The 23315-nt window shown below is 43.4% G+C and overlaps 1 protein-coding gene across 1 annotated transcript; it reads left to right on the forward strand.

Annotated features, from left to right (window-relative positions):
- Positions 1 to 3107: 3107 nt before the first annotated feature.
- LOC112112377 (pantetheinase-like) lies at positions 3108 to 15666 on the forward strand. Its single transcript, XM_024208295.2, has 7 exons — positions 3108 to 3639; positions 3716 to 3846; positions 8520 to 8712; positions 10975 to 11266; positions 12639 to 13012; positions 13947 to 14117; positions 14388 to 15666. Exons 1-7 carry the CDS (start codon positions 3427 to 3429, stop codon positions 14505 to 14507), a joined length of 1494 nt encoding a protein of 497 aa, XP_024064063.2. The 5' UTR covers positions 3108 to 3426; the 3' UTR covers positions 14508 to 15666.
- The last annotated feature ends 7649 nt before the right edge of the window (positions 15667 to 23315 follow it).

The following is a 23315-nucleotide window of genomic DNA, read 5'->3' on the forward strand; positions in this document are numbered from 1 at the left end:
GCAAGTAGGAGTGAGGGGAGTCAGTGCCAAACTCGAGCTCAACCTGCCAACAGCATTTTTGCCATCTATCAAGAGGATTTCAAGCACCAGCTGACCACAACTGTGGTCATTTCTTTGAGAAGAAGAAGAAGAAAGGGGTTGGGTGGTGGGGGAGGGAAGGAGGTTGGTGTATCCGTGCAGGGTTCTACCTATAAAATTTATATCCATGTCCAATCCGCAAACATTGTCCACGTCTATAAAGCAGATATCCACAGATTTGCAGGGTGCTATGTATAGGCCCATTTTACCTTTAGATTTATTGCTCTGTTAACACAACCCTGCATTCCTTTCACAGTTAGGTTTATTCCTACAAGCTTTAACATGGTTTATCTCCTTGATAGATGCAGAAACCTAGAATTTCTTTGATTAGCTTTAAACATTGTTTAATATAATTAGCTAAATATGTATATTATATTTCTGAGCATCCTGCCTATAACACTTTTGTAGCTATATCTTAATACTCAGTAAAGGTGCAAATAGGTTTGAAATAACTTTAAAAATAAGTTACTGTGATGGCTTTGCTCTACTCACTGCAGATCGGGCTACTCCTCCTGGAGGTTCTGGGGAAATACCGTACTGGCTCAACACGCCTTCCTGCGGTTGCTCGCTATCCCTCCACCTCTCTCTTTGTCTGCAGCCCCTCTCTTGCCCCAGGAGGTGATGCAGCCTCTTCATGACTCAGCTCTCCAGCCAAATTACTCAGTGTTCCCCCTGCCGTCTAGGGTTTTACCCAAAGTCCTTCTGCACAAAAAGGCCCAGGCAGTCTTCTCCAGCACTGCCCTGATGGTGCAACTTCCCCAGTGGTGGTACAGGAACCTGGGGCCACCCTCTTCTCTGAATTCCCATCCAGGGACCCTCAACCCAAGTATTTCTGGGCTTTCTTCTCACAGCTCTTACTGCTTCTTTCCTAGACTGCTTCCTACAACTCCTGGTTTTTCTCCTTGCCCTGAATGTACCAGTTCCAAACCCTCTTCCCAGGGAGTGACTTCCCTTTCCCAGCAGCAGCTCATCTGTTACCAGCTTCCTGGCTTTAGAGGCCCACTGTTCCTGCACAGCGGAACCTGCTTGCAATCAATTCCCTGCTCCCTGGCTCTTCTTCTAGATGCAGCCTATGGAGTTAATAGGCCTACCTGTCAACTTTAACCCCTTCCAGTCCTGTGTGGGATGGACACCCTATCACAGTTATAGTAATTTTATTAATATCATATTTTGTATCAATATTGAGGTCTCTCTCCCACAGATGTCATCTTGAGGTTTCTTTTAGAACAGGAAACTGGAATTTTACTTGTTCCATTTTAGAAAGAAAATTTTTCTGAAACTTCAGAATTTTGTGTGGAACAGGAGTTCATGTTTATAGGCACATCTACTAGTCAGACTTAGAGCGGTGTTATACACCATCCAAGCATTCTGCAGGATGAGGGCCTTACCTTGTAAAATCTTCAGAACAGAAGCTTAATCATGCTAACTTTGTGCACCCAGGTAGTCCCACTAATTTCATCTAGACCAGGGGTAGGCAACCTATGGCACGAGTGCCGAATGCGGCACGTGAGCTGATTTTCAGTAGCACTCACACTGCTGGGGTCCTGGCCACCGGTCCGGAGGGCTCTGCATTTTAATTTAATTTTAAATGAAGCTTCTTAAACATTTTAAAAACCTTATTTATTTTACATACAACAATAGTTTAGTTATATATTATAGACTTATAGAAAGAGACCTTCTAAAACGTTAAAATATATTACCGGCACGCAAAACCTTAAATTAGAGTGAATAAATGAAGACTCGGCACACCACTTCTGAAGGGTTGCCATCCCCTGATCTAGACTACACAGCTGCATTAAAGAGGAAGGGTGGTCCATTGGTTAAGGTGCGAAGGTGCTAGGCTGGCACTCTGGAGATCCAGGTTCAATTCTCTGCCCTGTTAGAAAATTTATTTTGATTAAAAACAAAAAACCCACAAAACAATATAGATTGTAGCACATAACCTGTTCCCTACAAAAATGGTTCCAGCAGTAAAAGAGGCTACCACTACTCCTCTCTATCTGCTACCGACAACAAGAATAACAACACAAATAGGCTAATAGTAATAACATAATGTTTTATTGCACAGAAGTTGGTATAGTATTAAAAGTTGGTTATGACCATTATATAGGCCTAAGCATTATTTTTATTCTCCCTTCACTTCAGGAATATGCAGTTCTGGATATTTTTAATCCATAATGAACCAATGTATTGACCAGAATGAGTAGTTAAAGGCTGGTTTGGTTGCGTTTTTTCCAGCAGTATTATGTTATTCTCACTTAGTTGTATTATATGCAATATTTTTGTTCTCTGTGCTACTTTGGAACTGAATATTCTGTTATATTAATAATTAACTCTTTTATTGCCTGGAACAGACAGCTAAAGGTCAGTTTGGACTGTTTTTTCATAACTAGTATGTTGCTCTCTGTTATGTTACATGTATCATCCTTTGTGCCACTTTAGAACAGAGCATCTGGGCAGTTTTAGTAATAAAGCTATTTATTGCCTGTAATGGCCAGTTAAAGCTCAGTTTGGCTGGGTTGTTCATTCGTACTATGTTATGCTCACTTATTTGTATGATTCTGGCTGGCTGTCCAACTTTGGAACTGACTGTTCTCGGGCATTTTAAAAATGACTCTGGACCAGAACAGGTTAATGACAGTGTGCTATTAACTGGTTCTCATTACTAAAATATTCTCAAGGTTGTCTGACTGGATCTGTTAATTTTAAAATCAGTTTTATTTATTAAAATGCCATAATGGGCTGTTCAGCTTTTACCCCTCCCATGAAATCCTGTTTGGTTTACTCGTGCAAACAGTTCCACTGCAGTTAAATAAATTATTTGTGTGATTTAAGGCGGAAGGTTTAGCCCAGCATGTGTAAGTAACTGGATCCTGCTGTGATTTCACCGTACTTGGTTTTTCTACTGAGCTGGCTAGCCTTGAATTCACACCATCGTCTCTGCCATAGACATGCAGTGTTTCTAAATCAGCAGTGCTGTCTTTCTGCAGCTTTTTCACAGTGACTTCTATGGCAACTAAATGGTAATTAAAATGGCACAGCATTACTTTTGCAGGTCTTTTGTCCTTTATGGCAAAAACAACAAGGAGTCCGGTGGCACCTTAAAGACTAACAGATTTATTTGGGCATAAGCTTTCGTGGGTAAAAAACCTCACTTCTTCAGATGTCCTTTATGGTATAAGACTTTCTAGATGTGGTAACTGTGTTGCACAATGTGGACTTCCTGTAACAGAATCTCTTGATTAAATAGGTAATGGAGGTTTCCAAAGTGAGGCAATCAGTTTTCTGATTTAATCCTCTAGACTTGCCTGTACTTGCAGTCATTTGAGCAACTAACAAGCTTCAAACATGGTCTATTCCCAGCCTCATGTTTACGCTACAATTTTTGCTTTGTCTGTCCTTAAGGCCTGTGCTTTGGACAGCTACATTGCAGCAGTGTATGAGCACTCAGTTATATTGTCAGAGGACACCAAAATACCTGTTTCTCCTGAAGATGCTTTGATGCTGATGAACAAAAATATGGATGTTTTGGAAGGGGCCATCAAAGCAGCAGCCCTGCAGGTACTGTCATTGGCTATTCTGTACTGAGATGTATTTATTTAGATGGAGACTTATTTAATTTAGTCTGTTTTGCCAGGGTGCACATATTATTGTGACTCCTGAAGATGGTATTTATGGCTGGGTTTTCACAAGAGAAACCATTTACCCCTATCTTGAGGACATCCCAGATCCACAGGTGAACTGGATTCCATGTACTGACCCTGACAGGTATTGTCTTTGCTACTAAAAGGGGCGGTGGGTGGTAGGGGAGAGGCAAAAATCTCCATTCAGAGGTGGCGATGAGTGACTTCATAGGAGCTTGTGTAGCCTAATCACAAGAACGTACTATCTGACAAGTTTTTCATGATTGATTGATTGTTTTTTCCCCATAAAGTATAATCTAAGTACAGTTTCTCAGTTTCATTTAATGTACTTGTTGGGTTCAATGCTTCTTTGAAAGAAAAACACGAAATGCAATTTATAAGGACTCTGCTTTTTCAATGAGCTCTATGTGGGTGCTGGGACATGATCAGGACCTAAGTAATGTTCACTACTGAAATGGGGGAAGCCTGCTCCAAGGTTTAAAAAATAAATCCTATAATCCTGTGTTTTTATCTGAACCCCAATTGAGCAATGAGACATGACATAGTGATCTTTCTTTAGTGCTTGAACATATTTTTGGTGATTAAGTAAAAGTCAAAATCCAGTCAATGTTAACTGGCAACCCTCGTTATCAGGTCCTAAGAGCTATTCCATGATGTCACAGTGCAATAATTTATGAAGAGCAAATATGAAATAGAAATATTTCTAAGATGAAGGAATAACATTATTTTAGTAGGTTTTAAGGTGCATTTAAAGGAAAATAATCCCAATAACTTTATGCATTTTAGTACTAACATGTTAATAGTGTAAAGAAAAACACTACTGAACAAACAAAAATCAAAATTCAACTTGAATTACTTCAAAGAAGGACTTTCAGACCCTAATAATTTAAAATCTTTGTTTTTAAGCAATTGCTATCTCTGTATCTGAGTACCCAGTTAAGCAGAATTGGGAAATGATTATAAAATAATGGAAGCTGTCAACCTTTTTTTTCCCCTTTGTAAACTGTAACATTAGTTTAGGTCATAATATTGCAGTTTTTAAAATTATTTATTTTTCAATGTGCTTAAGACACATCACATTGTCTTTTTAGTATTTTAATATGGCAGGATTACAGGAATCTCCTCAATCAATAGCTAATCATAGGATGGGAAGGACCTCTAGAGATCTGCTAGTCCAGTCCCCTGCACTCATGGCAGGACTAAGTATTATCTAGACCACTCCTGAGAGGTGTTTGTCTAATAAAAGGCAGTGATGTAATTGTGACATATCAGGGTACAATGCAGACTAATGAGTACCTGTGTCACCCCCGCCCTCTAACTTGGGGTGCCCTTTACACTGCTTTGTTGATGTAGCCTCCAGATAATCTGGACTGCTCACAAACAGCAACATCAAGTCACTCCCAGCTATGTCTGGGTGTGTGCTGCAGCCTGCCAACTACACCTTGATTTGTGTTCCAGGGTGACTCCTGGAACACACACCCTCTCCTATATTTCCACCCAGAAATGTATGTCCTGTGCTGCCCAGCCCTCTCCTGGACAAAACAAAGTCATAAAAAGTCTATTTCTTTAATAGAAATAATATGCACACACTTTGTTACCCCAAATGGAGTTTCCCAGATTCTTCAATTTAAACACACTGGATTAGATTAAAACAATAAAACAGGTTTATAAACTAAAAAATTAGAGATTTTAAGTGAATACAAGTATTGAGGCATAAAAATCAGACATGGTTACAAGAAAAATAAACATAAAATACAACTGGTGCTTGTTAAATTTAACTGTTAAATTCAAAGCAAAGTTGTTCTCAGCAGTCTTACTGGCCAAACGTTTTACGCCAGGACCCCTTCTTCTGTGTTGTTGGTGCTTCCTTTTCCCTTCTCATGTAGTGAATCAATGGACACAATGAGAGGAAGGAGGTGGGGTGCCATGGGGTGTTTGCCCCTTCTTTTTATAATCCTGTCCCCTCTTCGATGAGCAGTTCCAGCTGGGAGCATGGCGACAGGCAGTCTGTGTGGAAGGGAACTCCATACTGTTTCTTTGCTAAGATGTAGATTCCCCCCGCCCCACCCCCTTTCTTGCCAAAGAATAGCCACTTAGCGGGTAATGACCTATTGACCTTGTTTACACCTAGCTGAGGCACTCTGAGGAACTTGTTTGGCCACTCCCCAGACTTTTCTGGAAAACATACTTTTAATTATGATCTCAGATTATGTTTATAACTTCACACATAACGCTGCTATGTGAATTTTGCCATGGTATTATTGATCAGCAAATGAATTTTTAAATATCATCTCCCAAGGCATACTTTGTGCAAAGACTGTTACAGTAGCGTGTAGAGTGTGGACATGAGTACATTCTGTCACAGTAATGTCAATACATGATAAGCAGTTGTGCTCGGCTACAATTAATGATTAATAATATATAGTCATAGAAATATTTGTTAATGTTTTGCCACTAGGTGGCTCTAGAAGAATGAGTCAGTTTGTTTTTTCATCTATGCAAGGGTGATTTTTCCCCAGCTTGTTGGAATGCAAATGTTCCACCATCACTTGATGCTAAGCAAAGCCAGAGTTTAGCCATTCTAATATTTATAAATGCTGCAAATACTGGCTTTGCGTTTCCGCTGTGTTTACCTTTAAAATATTGTTGTGCTTGTTTGAGCAATGACATGGTAATCAATATTGTACAAAAGTAGAGATTTGGAGTCAGTCCTGGCTCAATTGAAGTCAATGGCAAAAATTTCCACTGAGGGCCAAGATTTTATATAGTGTGGGTGCTGGGAGCCATTAAACCAAACTGTAAATCCTGTATATAATGGAAACCACTTCAAGTCAGGGGGTGCTGCAGCATCCCCTGCACCCATAGTTCCCTGCATCAAAGAATTTGCTATCCAGAGCAGAAACAAACAAACAAAAAAAACCTCAGGTATTTTTGAGCTGGAGATTTAGGCTGAAGTGGGCCTTGTTTAAAGGCTTAAACACAGCTATGGGTTCCTAGAGAACATGTTTAATACATCTTGGAGCATCTTTCAATAATTTAAATTTAAAAAAAGCTGCATGTACACTAATCTCTGCAAACTATTATGGAACAGTCCCAAATTTTAAAATAAGTTAAAAACTCACTTACCCCGTATTGAGGTAGCAGGGTGCTTGCATGTGTGTGTGCGTGTGCAGTGCCTAGACAAAAAACTCAGTTAAGATAGAAACCACGTGAAAACTTAAGTGTAAAAAACATTACAGGGGTGTTTCAATTATCCCAAAACCTATCATTATAAATAGAGCTGGGAGAATAACTGATTTTTTGTTTGGTTGGTTGGTTTGCTGGCAGTTTGCAATAATTAAAAAAACAAAAACAAAAAAGCTCCAACCCTTCAGTTCAGGTAAAACTCCAAATTTTTTTGGAATTTTGACTACTGGAAAATGTCTGTTTTGAGTTCACCAAAATGTTTCATGACGTGAAGGGTTTTTTTCTGGGCATTTTAAGGGCTAGATTCACAAAATTGGGGGTTGGGAGAAGGAAAGCTGGTGATGTTGGTACACATTCCTCCCCCCAATAACCTGTAGTTCAAGGGTTAGGTTATTCACCAGATATGATATTGGTTACTTAAGGTGGGTCTCTATCAGTCTTTCCTGTTGAAGATGTTCAACTTTGTATAAAATACTTGAATACTCATTGGTCCAGAGGACAACTCCTATAGTCTTCTGATTTTGCCCATGTCTAATTATAAACTCAGAGAAACTCAAGAGTTTCAAAGCAATTCAAACCTGTTAAGGTGTGAAAATGTACAATTTAAGCACTCAAACAATATTAATTCCTGACCTGTAATGATGCCATTCAATAACCATACAGTTATGACTAAGGCATTGCAGTGTTTGTGGTCATAGATTAAATTAAATTGATTTGTAAAGACACGTTGTTGTTGTTGTTTGTTGTTGTTTTACCCCATTTTCCCCACTCATGGTATAGAGGCAGGGAAAAGGAATGAAGGGATGTGCATGTACAGAATAAGAACTTGCTTCTGCAATGAGCTCCAAGCAGGTTCCAGGGTCTGCTTGTGTGGAGCTTATTGTAGGATCAGAGCCTAAGAAACGTTCAGCATTAAGATAGGCAGTACCTGCTCAAAGATAAGACAGCACACAATGTGTGCAATGGTTCCTGAACTTAAATTGAAGAGTGAGTTGTGACATTGTCTTTATATTATGTTTTAGTAACTAGTTAAACATTTGGATTTCAAGCATAAACAAACAAACAAAACCCATACATCCAAACCTCCGATATTTGTGGGTTTGTTGTAATGTTGTTGTTTCACTTTTCCTCTTTCCCAAATCTCATTTCTGGCGCTTAGTTCTGGCATTTCCTAATTTTTGAGGGCTTGACTTTGCAACCATAATAATGTTCCTTTATTGTTTTGTGTGTGTGTGTGTCTTGTGTGTGTCTTGTGTGAATATACATAAATACACACACACAAGTGTATGGGGTTTTTTTCAGTGGAACAAGGAATTGTTTGCATAGGTGAGAGGAATCTAGTCTAGGAGGAAAATGAGGTGTAGTGGGTGGGGAGAGACTGGAAGCCCAATATCACACTGTTCTGTCCAGTTCGGATAACCCATACTGGCACAAAGGGAGACTTTTGGATTTTATTCTGAACACTTTTATAGACTCACCAATGGTCTATTCTGTACTTTCATTTGGTTACCCTACAACAGCAGTCTTCTAACTTAAATCCATCATTCTTCTGCTCCAAAGCCTTAAGCTTAGAATTTTTTATTTTTTTTTAAATTTCTCACTGACAATTAGATTTGCTCCTGCACCAGTGCAGGAAAGACTCAGCTGCATGGCAAGGAGCAATGCGATCTATGTGGTTGCCAATATTGGAGACAAGAAGCCATGTAATTCCAGTGATCCCAAGTGTCCCAGCGATGGTCACTATCAGTATAATACTGACGTTGTCTTTGATTCAGAAGGGAAATTGGTGGCACGCTACCATAAGGTAAGAAATAAACAACTTTGCACAGTTCAGTGCAGTAATTCACTCATTTTAATCATATCTATCATTTTTTCCCAAAATTCTATAACTAAAACTATTGTGGAATATGTTTAGTGCCATGCAGAGGATCGGAGTGTGATGCCATGTTAAAGCAGGAGAGGTCACATTTTCAGTGTCTGTAGTTAGAGGAATTTGCTTTCCCAGCCACAGCTGCAGAATCCTAGCTGAGGAAGCTTTAGCCCCAATTTGTCAAAACATTAACCTTAAATGTTCCAGTCCAATCTAGTTCTTGCTTCAATGGGCAGCCACAATTGACTGCTCTTTCACAAACCTTATGAAGGGCAGAAAATTAATGCCACTGGTGAACCCCAGGCAATACCTACTTGGTCTCTCTTAGGGCTTGTCTACACTGGCACTGTACAGCGCTGCAACTTTCTCGCTTAGGGGTGTGAAAAAACACCCCCTTGAGCGCAGCAAGTTTCAGCGCTGTAAAGCGCCAGTGTAGACAGTGCACCAGCACTGGGAGCCACGCCCCTTGTGGAGTTTTTTTTTTTTTTTTTTTTTACAGCGCAGGGAGAGAGCGCTCTGCCGTGACTACACAAGTCACGTTAAAGCGCTGCCGCGGCAGCACTTTAGTGTTGCCAGTGTAGACTAGCACTTAGGTAGCTAGTGACTTAAGTAGTCAGCTGAGCTTGTGAGGCCTTACATTCAATTTGATGGCATTTCTTTGTTTGGGTGTAATGCGATAGCTTCTGAATGCCATATCCAATCAATTTCAAAGTTACAGGGAATGTTCTAGGCATCAGTGGACATAGGGTTACCATATGTCTGGATTTTCCCAGACATGTCCGGCTTTTTGGTCCTCAAATCCCCGTCCGGGAGGAATTTCCAAAAAGCCGAACATGTCCGGGAAAATAGGGAGGCATGGTAAGGGGACCCCGAGTGCGAGTGGCTGCAGCAAAACTTACAGCTCCCGCGATCTGCTGATCTGCTGGGGCACAGAGGTGGCAGGCAGCATCCGAGCACGCAGCCACCTCCTCCCCGGGCTCCAACTTTCCCGGCTCCCGCTGCTCTCCACTGTGGCGGGGGCGAAGCAACTTCCCCAGCACAGCAGCAGCCGGAGCCAGGGGGCGGGAGGTAGGAGGGAGAATGTGGAGTGGTCAGGGGAGGGGGCGGAGTTGGGGCGGGGACTTTGGGGAAGGAGTTGGGAAGGGGCGGAGTTGGGCCAGGGCCGGGGGCAGGGAAGGGGCGGAGTTGGGGGGGCGGGGCCCCCGTGGAGTGTCCTCTTTTTTCAGTGTTGAAATATGGTAACCCTAGTGGACAGAACCCTATGGATTTTGGTGAAAACTGGGAAAACCTGAAGGGTATAAAGAGGGACACATGCAGCCCTGGGCATCTGATTGGCAGAGCCAGCAGCTGCAACCACTTTTGTAGTTGTCTGTAGAACAAAGAACCAATTGATGGCACCTTCCAGCATAACAGCTTCCCCATCTCAGCTCTCTCCATCCTCCCAGTTGTTTAAAGTGTTAATACCCTGAAAAAGAAAGAAAAATATGAAAATAAGAAGGGTGGTAGGAGGAAATAAGGAGCCATGAGGGTGCACAAAAGCCCCTGGTATGGGGGGAAAGGAGGGAATGGGGGACACAAAGAACGCAGACACTAGGGTGTCCCTGAAATGGAGGGAGATGGTACTGAAGGAGCTGGGTGGGGAGGAGTGCAAGGAGGAGTGCAAAGAGCCTCTTGGCTCAGTGTGCAATGCTTAGCCTACAGATGCAACAAATTATGTCACCCTCTAGTAAGGAATTATGAGAACAAACTGTGAAACTACAGTAAGTTCCCCAAACTTACATATAAATTTAACTGAAATCATGGTTTAAAAGCAAGGACACTAGAAATGCTAGGCACTAACTTGCGGTATCACTTTTTCTGCTATTGTTGAAATTTAATTTAAGCTCCCAAAAGGCCATTTGGTACCATTTATAAATATGAAGGGACATTCTCTCGGGGTATGAAAAATCCAATATTTCATAAACTTCCTACCAATGAATAAATTCAAATACCATTCATGGAAGAGAAAAGGGAAGCCTGTATACTTTGTCTGACTTCTCTTTTGTCTTGTAATCCAGCCTCTTTCAATGTGGAAAAAAATAGAATTTAACAGAAACATAGACTCTGTATTCCCTGTATTTATGTAAACAATTTAACTGCACTGAGTTCCGATTTATATGGCCTAATATATTTCCTTTCTCGCTTTCCCATAAACAGTACAACCTCTTTGTGACAGAAACTCAGTTTGATTACCCTAAGGAGCCAGAGTTTGTCACTTTCAATACAACCTTTGGAAAGTTTGGCATTTTCACTTGTGCGGACATACTTTTCCATGATCCTGCTGTGGTCCTGGTGAGCAAGTTACAAGTGGATACTGTGCTGTTCCCAACAGCTTGGATGAATACTCTACCACTTTTGTCTGCTAGCCAGTTCCACTCTGCATGGGCTATGGGAATGGGCGTCAATTTTCTTTCAGCGAATACACGCAACTCCAGTTTAGATACGACAGGTAATTTACAATCTTGGGTTAACTGATTTGGTATCTTAGGCCCTGATCCTGCAAACTCTTATGCACATGCTTCAAGTTCAGCATGTGAATAGTCCAGCTGACTTCAGTAGAGCTACTCGTGTACTTAAATTTATGTATGTGTGTGTAAGTATTTGCAGGGTCAGGGTCTTAGTAATGAATGTTTACAGATAGAGCAGAAATAAAATGTTAAATTCAGAACGAAGTTATTTTTTTAGGTTGACTTGTAGAACTTAAATTCCTTGTTAAGTAATAATTGCTGAAGTTTGATTTTATGGTTCAGTGTAGTCTCACCACAGACCTTGGTTTTCAGCAATGCCATGTAACTATCGTTTGTTAATCTGATGCAACAAACGTGTATCTCCACTAGGTAGAGACTTAGTACTGATGAATACTCTTAATTGAGTTGTGATGGCTGATTTTCATGCAATATCTGTTTGCTTTATAAACTAGTATCAAACTTTCTTTATAGACTTGTTCCTTGAATTTTTTTTTTCAGACTGTTGCTAGGATTCATACATTATAATTGTGTATGTGTTCATTGTCACAGAGCAATAGCATAGTATACAATCTGATATATCTGTTAAGGATGGGCCTAACACTTGCATGACTATTAATTTCAAATGAACAGACTTGTCATTCCTTTTTCATATATGAGACTTGTCCAATTTATAGCTTAGTATTACTGTGGGGGAGCAATTTCAGTTGACAGCTAGCACTAAACCTTTTGCTTCTTGGGCCCCTTTATTTAGGCATCTTCACAGCCATCTCCACTGATTTTGAGTCATTGCTATGCTAAAGTTAAATGGCCCTATTCTTTCCTCAGAGATTGTTTTTTGTGGGAGGTGGGTTGTTTTTTGGTATTGTAAAATAAAAATGATAGCCAGACATTTAAGACCTACATGGAGGTGCAAAGGTAAGGGATTTCTTGGCACATGTTTTCCCTAAAATGTTTTATTTGCTTTACAGTGTTACCAGCCACTCTGCCAAATAAAAACTGCATAAGAGAGACAAGACCAAATCCAACAAGGAATATAAAAGAGTGTAATTTCTACCTTCCTTCCCAATCACTGTAATTTACACCAATTTAGTCACACTTACTAGCATGTGATTTATCTCCCATTACATGTCACTTACATGCTGAGAAATCTTTGAGTTTGGCCTAGTTCCCATTGACGTCAATGAGCATTAGACCAGGCTTATAGTGTGTAAAAGCTTTAATTTTGATTTTAAAATAGTTTTGACAATAACGGAATAAAACTCTGCACATGTTTAACATGTGATGATGAAGTGCATAATATGAAATGGGTAATTCCTTTCTGATTAAAAGCTCCCTCTTGTCTGTCACACACAGGGAGTGGCATCTATGCACCAAATGGACCCAGGGCATTTCATTACAATACAGAAACAGAGAACGGTCACCTCCTGGTTGCAGAGCTGAGTTCACACCCTCGTCTTTCTCCCACTTACCCTATTGCTGTCAACTGGAGCTCGTATGCCACAAGCATAAAACGATTCTCACCAGATGACCGTAATTTTAGCGGAGTCATTTACTTTGATAAGTTCACCTTCACTGAACTCACTAAGCCTGAAGGAAATCGTACAGTTTGCCAGAAAGACCTTTGCTGTCATTTGAGCTACAGGATGGTGGAGAAGCAAGAAGATGAAGTATATGTGCTAGGTGCTTTTGATGGCCTTCATGTTGTTGAAGGAGAATACTATTTGCAGGTAAAGCTTTTTCTCTTTATTTCTGATGGGGTAGGGTGGCGGAGGGCTGGAACATCCCTTTTCCATTTGGAGCTCTTCACATCTGCCCCAAAGGATAGTTAGATACTTCATCACAAAGTGCTTTCTTAAAACAAATGTTTGAGAAATAGGATGCTATTAACCCCACAGGTCTTCTTTACCCAGTTTAGGATCTTGATGCTTCCTGTTCTGTCTGTGATGTAAGTGATCAGAGGTCTGTGATGTCTTTTCCCAGCCAAAGGCCTGGGTTTATCTTTGATTATAAAGGTTCAGAGAAGTTGGTGTCTGTACCTGGAAGGGAAGGCACACAGCCCTCCCTAGAACACATACTAACTTTAGGAGGACAGCCTGTTGCAGCACTTGCTGACTCAGCAGAGATGCTCTATCCTGTGGGACAGCTTGTTTCAGCTTTGAACATTTAGCATCAGGTTGAAGCGATGCTCATGCTGATAGGACTCTTTAATGTATTACTGGGATTGCAAGCTAATGTATCTAAGAAACAGGGATATAATCCACTCTTTACACACAGCTTTTGAGTTTATTCTTATTTCCAGTGTAGTACCATTTCTACAACATTGTGTAAGCCTAAAGGGATCCTTCTGTGTAGGACAGGCAAACATCCCCATTTCACTGACTGCGAAACTGAGAGAGAGCTGAAGTGATTTGTTCAGGCCACAAATTGTGTCAATTGCAGAGCTATAATTGAGTGGACACGCGCACACACACACACACCCAGTGGCACAGGTGAAGCATTCTGTTGAATTACAAGGCATCAGAGCATCCATGGGTCTGATTTAATTATATGAGTAAATACTTTTATAATGCCTTGCCAATGAGAGGTTTTTCCTGCTGTCTAAGCCTGGCTCTTGTTTACTGTAAGCTCTCCAAATATATCCCCTCTGTTTCTTCCCCATAGATATGCACACTACTGAAGTGTAAAAGCACAGACTTGAAAACTTGTGGGCAGCCAGTGGCCACTGCTCACACCAGCTTTGACACATTCTCTCTCAGTGGCACATTTGGCACTAGCTACATCTTTCCAGAAGTCTTGCTCACTGGGGTTCAACTGGCGCCTGGTGAATTTCAGGTAAGAGGATGCCCTTGAGCTGTTTCAGACTTGCATTTCAAAGGATCCTATTCTAAGATGACAAAGGCCAGTGCTAAACATAAAAATTGTCCAACTGTGACAACTTGGGTATGCTCAGAGGCCTTCTGCTCTTGGTAATTGGCTTGAGTCAGAAATTGGGTTGTACATTGCATGCCTTTTTCCAAGCTAAACTGAAATACTTGAACATATTAATGTTGCCCACACACTGCTCTGTTAATAGTACTATTTATCTTTCTTCTCTCAAACTAGGTATTAAGTGATGGACGTCTGATAAACCAGAATGGCACTTCTAAACCAGTCCTGTCAGTGACACTCTTTGGAAGGTGGTATGAAAAGGACCCCCCACACCCACAACAGGCTTTCCCATGATGTGGCTATTGATGCTTTTCTCAGAATAGGAACGTCCTGTAATGTTAATCTGTGTTAACTATAGTCATTATCTAGTATCTTATTTTTCATATTCTGCAATCTAAATATATTCTGTCTAGTTAGTGCACGTTACATTATTGACACGATTCCATTACAAAACCAATTAATTGGACAGCAGCTCTGCATCTTTATTAACTGTTAGCCTCTACTTGCTACTGGCTTGATTTTGCTGCCATTCAAACTCATAGAAAAACTTACACTAACTTTAATATGGCGGGATCCAGCTCTTTATCAGCAGATATTGGCCTGAGCAACAAAACTCACTTTAGAACCTGGATTTTTATCCCCTTAAAACTTTTACTTTAGGAGTTGGGGTAAAGGTCACCTCTGGGATTTTGTTCAGGTCCACATCTAAACAAAACTGTTGATAAATCAGAGATTCATGTAAACTATTAATTAGATCCATTCTTCTGAGTTGTCAATCCAATACCTTCCATGAATACTGTAATTATTTTGAAAAAGAGAAAAAATTGAAATCCTTCAATTAGATAATGTAGTTACATTTTCAAATAAACATTCCTTTTAATAGACTATCCCATCACACCAAATTATAGTTTCAAATGATTCTGTTTTCCATATACAATGCATTTTCCCTGAGCATTGTACATTGAGCATATTTTAAGTATGTGGTAAATATGCTTATTTTAAAAATGGCAATACTGTAGTTGTGCTATAGTTTTCAAACAGCGATCTGTACCCATGCAAAAAGTCCTGAAAATGCCAGGAAATGTGCAATAATGTACATGCAGGTCTATGTACCCTCATATTTCTATTGCACCCATCACTATCAAAATAGCAATATAAAAAGGATTTGGGTGTGTTCTGTTGAATGTTCTGTGTTTTTTAGGGTCCTACATATACTTGACTTGTTTTAGTTGTTCTGTTGTAGTCCGTGTACTCATGTGTGTAACTTCATATGTGTAAGTGTTCACATGAGTGGGGCCTATACTTTACTGGAAGTAGGACATGTGAACTTCCTTTTCCTGGAGTGATTTAAATGGGGTGTTTGGTTTTTGATTTGGTTACTTTTCAAAGTGATTTAAAATATCAGTATCCATTTTTTTATTATAATTAACTGCAATTGTTTAAGATTAAAAAACCCTGCATTCAGATTGTAGTCTTCAGCAATTTTTACTTCTGTTTTTATTTTGTAGATGTTCTTAATCAGGTATTCAACTATTGCACATGTGACCCAGGTTAAACATCATAAGATAGAATCACATTTTAGTCTGTATGTTGTCACTAAAATACAACCATCCTACATAATCCCAAAGGCAGCCATAATAAAGAGAATGGGAAAAACTCTTTTTAACTCAGTTACTGCACACTATGGGAGCATAAGTAATTTGAAAAAATCACAGGAAGAAAGGGAGAATGGAGGATATATGGATCAGTGGGAGGGGGGAAAACATCAAGTTTAGGATAGGGTGAGATTCCCCATACCATTACAAAGAAACCTCCTCTGTAAGGAAAGGCTTGAATAAGACATGTGATTCTGGATTCCAAGATTCCTTCTGTCTCTGAGAAATTTGCCTTGTTGAACCCAGTTTCTTTCTGTGACACAGACTATCAACAGCCTCTGTTTCCCCAGGACAAGCCAGGTCTTAGCATGCCACACTAATCAGGTTTTCCTTCTTCACTTTAAATCAAACTAAATAGTGTCAAGCTCTTAGGCCAATGCCGAAGAAATATTCAAACGTATCACTCCATAAGCCCAGTTTATACAGGGTGCTGAGCCCCTTTTGTCTTACTAGGATTTGAAGGGGCTCAGCTCATCACTGTATGTGCTGCTCAACCTTTGAAGGCACCATTCTTAATTGGGAAAAGCACTGTCTGATATCTGTCATAATCTCCACATCCGAGGGCAGAGATATTAAATGACTTGCCCAAGATCACGCAGGGTATCTGTGGGAAAGCAAGGAATTGAGCCAAAATCCTTGAGCCCCACTCCAGTGCCTTAACCATAAAACAGTCCTTCTCTTCTCAGTGCAGTATGTGCTGTGTATTGCTTCTGAAGTATGGGTGATGCTAGGCACTCCTGTATTCACACCCTAGACAATATTGTGGTGGTCTTTGTACAAAATATGCCTTGTGAGGTATCATTTGAAAACTAATAACTCACTGATCATTAATATTCATGTGTGATATATGTATGTGATGGGCATTAAGAGTTATGAATATATGCTGGAATTATGCCTGAAGAGTGTGTAAACCAGGTATGGCAGGGGGTCTTGTTAAACAGGTCTATCCTAAACAAAGTAATGTTTACCTCAATTTACATATAAGCATTAAACAAACTCATCAAGCTAACAAGGGGTGGAGGTAAACCACACATTAACAAGTGGGGGAGAAGACAGCATGGCATGTATACCCAGCAGAAGAGAGAAGCATGGTCTGGGTTTTAATTTTCAGAATAATTCATTTCGAAGGCTTACTGGCATGGGCAGTGGGTGAACCACGGGCTTGGGGAGGCTAGCTCCCACCAGCCTGCCCCTTTCTGCCTGGGGCCCCACCCCTCTTCCCCCGCCGGAACCCAGAGACCCCTCCCCCAGCCCTGGAGCGCCAGATGGGCAGGCAGCGCGTCCCGGAGCGGCGGATGGGCGGGCAGGCAGGCAAGTGTGTTGAAGTCTCTGGCTGATCACGGCCCCCAGCATGCTGGGTGGGCGGGCAGCATGGCTCCCAGCTGCTCAGAGTCCCTGGCTGTAGGCCGGCCCCCATTAGCCCCAGCCCAGGGCAAGGGTGCTGGAACCCTGCCAAAAGTGGGGAGGGCCGGGGGCCCCCACCCAAGGTGGAGGTGAAGGCAGCCCCCTGCCTGTGGCAGGTGGAGGGACCCAGGCTCCCCACAGCTGCCCGCGCAGCTCTCCCCAACCTGGCTCCATTCGGGGGGCCTCAGAGCCGCAGCCCGGCCATGATAAGAGCCAGGCAGGCAGCTGTGGGGAGCCGCAGCGAACCCTCTACCTGCCCTGGGGTGGGGCCTTTGGGGGAAGAGGAGGGGAAGGGGGCAGGGTCTGCCCTGGTGAAAAGTGGACTGGGCCAGGCCCATCCACTTTCAAAAAGTGGGAGGGTTATGGCTCCTTGCATCTGAAGAAGTGAGGGTTTTTTTACCCACGAAAGCTTATGCCCAAATATATCTGTTAGTCTTTAAGGTGCCACCGGATTCCTTGTTGTTTTTGTGGATACAGACTACCCCCTGATCACGGCCGGCTCCAAGGTTTTGGCCGCCCCAAGCAGCCAAAACCAAAAAAAAAAAAAAAAAACGCCCCCCCCCCCCCCCGCCGGGGCAACTCGGTGGGAGGTCCTTCACTCCCAGGCGGAGTGAGGGACCGTCCGCCGAATTGCCGCCGAATACTTGGACCTGCCGCCCCTCTCCGGAGTGGCCGCCCCAAGCACCTGCTTGAGAAGCTGGTGCCTGGAGCTGGCCCTGCCCCTGATACTTGTGTCTTTAGAAATACAAACGAGCTATTTTATTTCTCTGAACTGTCCAGGAGAGGGCTGGACATTGCAGAACACGCAATTTTGGGGAAGTCCAGGATTGGGAGTGTATTGGGGTCACCCTGCAAGTAGTAATCAAGGCTGGTAGAAGCCAGAGTGGGGCAGTGGGACTGAAGACAGGATGATTGGTTCAGAGCCACTGAACCAGAGCTGTCTAGCACACAGACAGAAACTCAGGGTGTGACCTGCATGCTCATAGGTTGGTTGGGAGCTACAACAGCAAAGCATTGTGAGGCACCCAAAGCTGCTGGGCAGGCAGTGACACAACTTCTGACTGCTCTAAACTGCACCCCAGAACATGACAGTATGCATAACCAAGTAGTTTGAAAAGTATGATCATTTCTATAAATATTTGTCAATTTACCCTTTTATTCTGTCTATTTTTGTTCAACTAAAACACTCCCATTTGGCCACATATGAATGTGTGTCCGGAATCAGGCACTACAACACAGCTAGTCTCCAGGCAGCCTCATCAGTACAGCCAGCCTGCAGCAGACTGCCTGATTGGCTGGAGAGGCCAGCAGGCTGGCTCTTAATCCAGCAGCAGCAGCTCCTCGCTGCCTGCTCCGTGCTCATGCCCAACACTGTGACTGCTCCTGTGTTACCTGTTTGTTTCAGTTCCTCACCTCCACTTTGACCTTCAGCTCTAGTTTCTGACTGCTGACTCTAGTTCCACCCTTAGTCCCTAGTTCCGATGCTTGGTTTCCCACACCTGCTGTGACCATAAGGCTGGGCCACCCTGTCACCTGACCAAGTGTGAGGAGCTACAGTTGGGGTTCTTAGTTTTCCATGCCAATGGAAAAAAATGAACTCATTTCAGGGAGGCTTCCAAGTTACCTTACCAAAAACGTCATGAAATATTAGTTGCTTCCTTTTTGCTTCCTTTTTAAAGGACCATATCTGCTGCCAAAAACTGAACAGCTGACATCCTTCTCTAGACCTCTTGTTACCAATAGTGTATCTAAATTAGTGCTGAACATTTTAACTGTAAGCACAGCCAAAGACAAACTGTGCTCGACACTGCTTTAAAACCATGTTCGACGCTGGTTTTGTAGTGTTCTTAATAAGGTACGGAGAGCTTATATTTAACAACAAAAATGATTTTAAATTAAACATGGCATGACACAGCAATGAGAGTCTGCTGTAAGCTTCAGCCAGTCACAGTCTGTTCTGTTCCCTGCAGTCCAGAACCTTTCTTTCGAATATTGGATATGAGCAGGAACTGGCTATTTAATTCCATGGGAAAGGTCATATTGCTAAAAAAAAATATTATTTTGAATTGGAACAAGAAGCTGGAAATGAAAATTTTTGCACAGAACAGCTTTTTTTTTTAATTCTGGGAAGGAAGAAAACCAGCCAGGGAGCTGGCCACCCAGACAACCCATTAAAGGGGGATCCTGGGAATTGAGCAGCCTGCTAGACGCCTGGCCAGCTGGCAGGCAGGCTGTCAAGGAACCAAGCAGGGCAAGCTAGTCAGTCAGTTTGCCTGACTGATTTTGTTGCTAGTTTCAGTGGAATCAACACATTCGAGTGGGATTTTGTTGAAATAGCATTTTCCAAAGGAAAACTATTTGTCAGAAAATTTGTTGACCCGCTCTAGCCAAAGTAGAGGCTGAACTTTGGTCTCTGCAGTCATTTCCTGTATGTTTAGCTGCCCTAGTGTAAACAAAACTAAAGAGGACAAACTGTCTTCATTTTGCTCACTGAGACTGAGGGTACGTCTACACTACGAAATTAGGTCGAATTTATAGAAGCCGGTTTTATAGAAATCGGTTGTATACAGCTGATTGTGTGTGTCCCCACATAAAATGCTCTAAGTGCATTAAGTCGGCGGACCGCGTCCACAGTACCGAGGCTAGCGTCGACTTCCGGAGCGTTGCACTGTGGGTAGCTATCCCACAGTTCCCGCAGTCTCCGCCACCCATTGGAATTCTGGGTTGAGCTCCCAATGCCTGATGATGCAAAAACAGTGTCGCGGGGGGTTCTGGGTACATGTCGTCAGGCCCCTCCCCCTCAGTCAGAGCAATGGCAGACAATCGATTCGCGCCTTTTTACCTGGGTTACCTGTGCAGACAACATACCACGGCAAGCATGGAGCCCGCTCAGCTCAGCTCACCTCACCATCACCATATGTCATCTGGGTGCCGGCAGACGTGGTACTGCATTGCTACACAGCAGCAGCTAATTGCCTTTTGGCAGTAGACGGTGCAGTATGACTGGTAGCCGTCATCGGCTATCTGGGTGCTGGCAGACGTGGGGCTGCATTGCTACACAGCAGCAGCTCCTTGCCTTTTGGCAGTGGATGGTGTATTATGACTGGTATCCATCATCGTCGTATTCCTCAGTGAGTTCGGTCAGAGGCACCTAGGCAGACATGTTTTGTCTCCTGGCGTCTTGACGATGATGGCTAGCAGTCGTAGTACATCATTTTCTGCCAAGCACCCAGAAGATGCCGATGGCTATCAGTCATGCTGCACCGTCTGCTGCCAGCTTAAGATGTAAAAAATAGATGGACCAGATTTGTTCTGTATTCATTTGCTTCCCCCTCCCTCCGTGAAATCAACAGCCTGCTAAACCCAGGGCTTTGAGTTCAATCTTTGGGGGGGCCATTCTGTGTGACAGTTGTTTGTGTTTCTCCCTGATGCACAGCCACCTTTGTTGATTTTAATTCCCTGTACCTGTAAGCCATGTCGTCACTTGCCCCTCCCTCCCTCCATCAGATGATAGTTTCGCGCCTTTTTTCAGCCCAGATGCCATAGCACTGGGATCGTGGAGCCCGCTCAGATCACCGCGGCAATTATGAGCACTATGAACACCACACGCATTGTCCTGGAGTATATGCAGAGCCAGGACATGCCAAAGCAAAACCAGGTGAGGAGGCGATTGCAGCGATTGCAGCACAGCGACGAGAGTGATGAGGAAATTGACATGGACACAGACCACTCATAAAGTACAGGCCCCAGCAATGTGCAAATCATGGTGTTACTGGGGGAGGTACATGGCGTGGAACGCCGATTCTGGGCCCGGGAAACAAGCACAGACTGGTGGGACCGCATCGTGTTGCAGGTGTGGGATGATTCCCAGTGGCTGCAAAACTTTTGCATGCGTAAGGGCACTTTCATGGAACTTTGACTTGCTTTCCCCTGCCCTGAAGCGCCAGAATACCAGGATGAGAGCAGCCCTCACAGTTGAGAAGTGAGTGGCGATAGCCCTGTGGAAGCTTGCAACCCCAGACAGCTACCGGTCAGTCGGGAATCAATTTGGAGTGGGCAAATCTACTGTGGGGGCTGCTGTGATCCAAGTAGCCAACGCAATCAAAGACCTGCTGATATCAAGGGTAGTGACTCTGGGAAACGTGCAGGTCATAGTGGATGGCTTTGCTGCAATGGGATTCCCAAACTGGTGGGGCGATAGACGGAACCCATATCCCTATCTTGTCACCGGAGCACCAAGCCACCGAGTACATAAACCACAAGGGGTACTTTTCAATGCTGCTGCAAGCCCTGGTGGATCACAAGGGACGTTTCACTAACATCAACGTGGGATGGCCGGGAAAGGTACATGATGCTTGCATCTTCAGGAACTCTGGTCTGTTTCAAAAGCTGGAGGAAGGGACTTTCTTCCAGGACCAGAAAATAACCGTTGGGGATGTTGAAGTGCCTATCGTTATCCTTGGGGACCCAGCCTACCCCTTAATGTCATGACTCATGAAGCCGTACACAGGCAGCCTGGATAGTAGTCAGGACCTGTTCAACTATAGGCTGAGCAAGTGCCGAATGGTGGTGGAATGTGCATTTGGACGTTTAAAAGCGTGCTGGCGCAGTTTACTGACTCGGATAGACCTCAGTGAAGCCAATATTCCAATTGTTATTGCTGCTTGCTGTGCGCTCCACAATATCTGTGAGAGTAAGGGGGAGACATTTGTGGCGGGGTGGGAGGTTGAGGCAAATCGCCTGGCCGCTGATTACATGCAGCCAGACGCCAGGGCGGTTAGAAGAGTACAGCAGGGCGCGGTGCGCATCAGAGAAGCTTTGAAAACGAGTTTTGTGACTGGCCAGGCTACGGTGTGAAACTTCTGTTTGTTTCTCCTTGATGAACCCTCCCACCCCCCTCCGGTTCACTCTACTTCCCTGTAAGCTAACCACCCTCCCCTCCCCCCTTCGAGCACCGCTTGCAGAGGCAATAAAGTCATTGTTACTTCACATTCATGCATTCTTTATTAATTCATCACACAACTAGGGGGATAATTGCCAAGGTAGCCCGGGAGGGGTGGGGGAGGAGGGAAGCGCCGGGTGGGGTGGGGGAGGAGGGAAGGACAAGGACACACTGCAGTTTAAAACTTTAAAACTATAACTCTTATTGAAGGCCAGCCTTCTGATGCTTGGGCAATCATCTGGGGTGGAGTGGCTGGGTGGCCGGAGGCGTCCCCCCCCCCCCACCGTGTTCTTGGGCGTCTGGGTGAGGAGGCTATGGAACTTGGGGAGGAGGGCTGTTGGTTACACAGGGGCTGTAGCGGCGGTCTCTGCTCCTGCTGCCTTTCCTGCAGCTCAACCATACGCTGGAGCATTTCAGTTTGATGCTCCAGCAGCCGGAGCAGCGACTCTTGCCTTCTGTCAGCAAGCTGACGCCACCTATCCTCTTCAGCCCGCCACTTGCTCTCTTCAGCCTGCCACCTCTCCTCTCGTTCATATTGTGCTTTTTTGCACTCTGACATTGACTGCCTCCATGCATTCCGCTGTGCTCTGTCAGCGTGGGAGGACATCTGGAGCTCCGAGAACATATCATCCCGAGTCCGCCGTTTTCTCCTTCTAATCTTCACTAGCCTCTGTGAAGGAGAAACATTTGCAGCTGGTGGAGGAGAAGGGAGAGGTGGTTAAAAAAGACACATTTTAGAGAACAATAGGTACACTCTTTCATGTTAAATTTTGCTGTTCACATTACACAGCAAATGTGCTTTTGCTACAAAGTCGCATTTTTCCTCTTATATTGAGGGCCTGACGGTTTGGTGTGAGAGATCACTCACGCAGTGCCAGGCAACAGAATTCGGCTTGCAGGCAGCCATGGTAAGCCACAGTCTTTTGGCTTTTTTAACCTTCATAACATGTGGGAATGGTTTCAAACAGCAGCACCCTCATTTCCCATACCAAGGAGCCGTTGGGTTAGCCATTTAAAATGGGTTTGCAATGTAAAAGGAGGGGCTGCGGTTTCCAGGTTAACATGCAGCACAAACCCAATTACCCCCCCCCCACACACACA

This window comes from Terrapene carolina, unplaced genomic scaffold (assembly GCF_002925995.2).
Source record: "Terrapene carolina triunguis isolate 2854851 unplaced genomic scaffold, T_m_triunguis-2.0 Scaffold85, whole genome shotgun sequence".
Classification (NCBI taxonomy): Eukaryota; Metazoa; Chordata; order Testudines; family Emydidae; genus Terrapene; species Terrapene triunguis.

What these genes read in the sequence shown, in the direction of transcription:
- LOC112112377 (XM_024208295.2), top strand. Translation starts at nt 3,427, where the DNA reads ATGGTCTATTCCCAGCCTCATGTTTACGCTACAATTTTTGCTTTGTCT. An exon ending in TCAAAGCAGCAGCCCTGCAG is followed by an intron (nt 3,640 to 3,715) that starts GTACTGTCATTG and finishes CTGTTTTGCCAG; the next exon opens with GGTGCACATATTATTGTGAC. An exon ending in AAGGAGAATACTATTTGCAG is followed by an intron (nt 13,013 to 13,946) that starts GTAAAGCTTTTT and finishes TCTTCCCCATAG; the next exon opens with ATATGCACACTACTGAAGTG.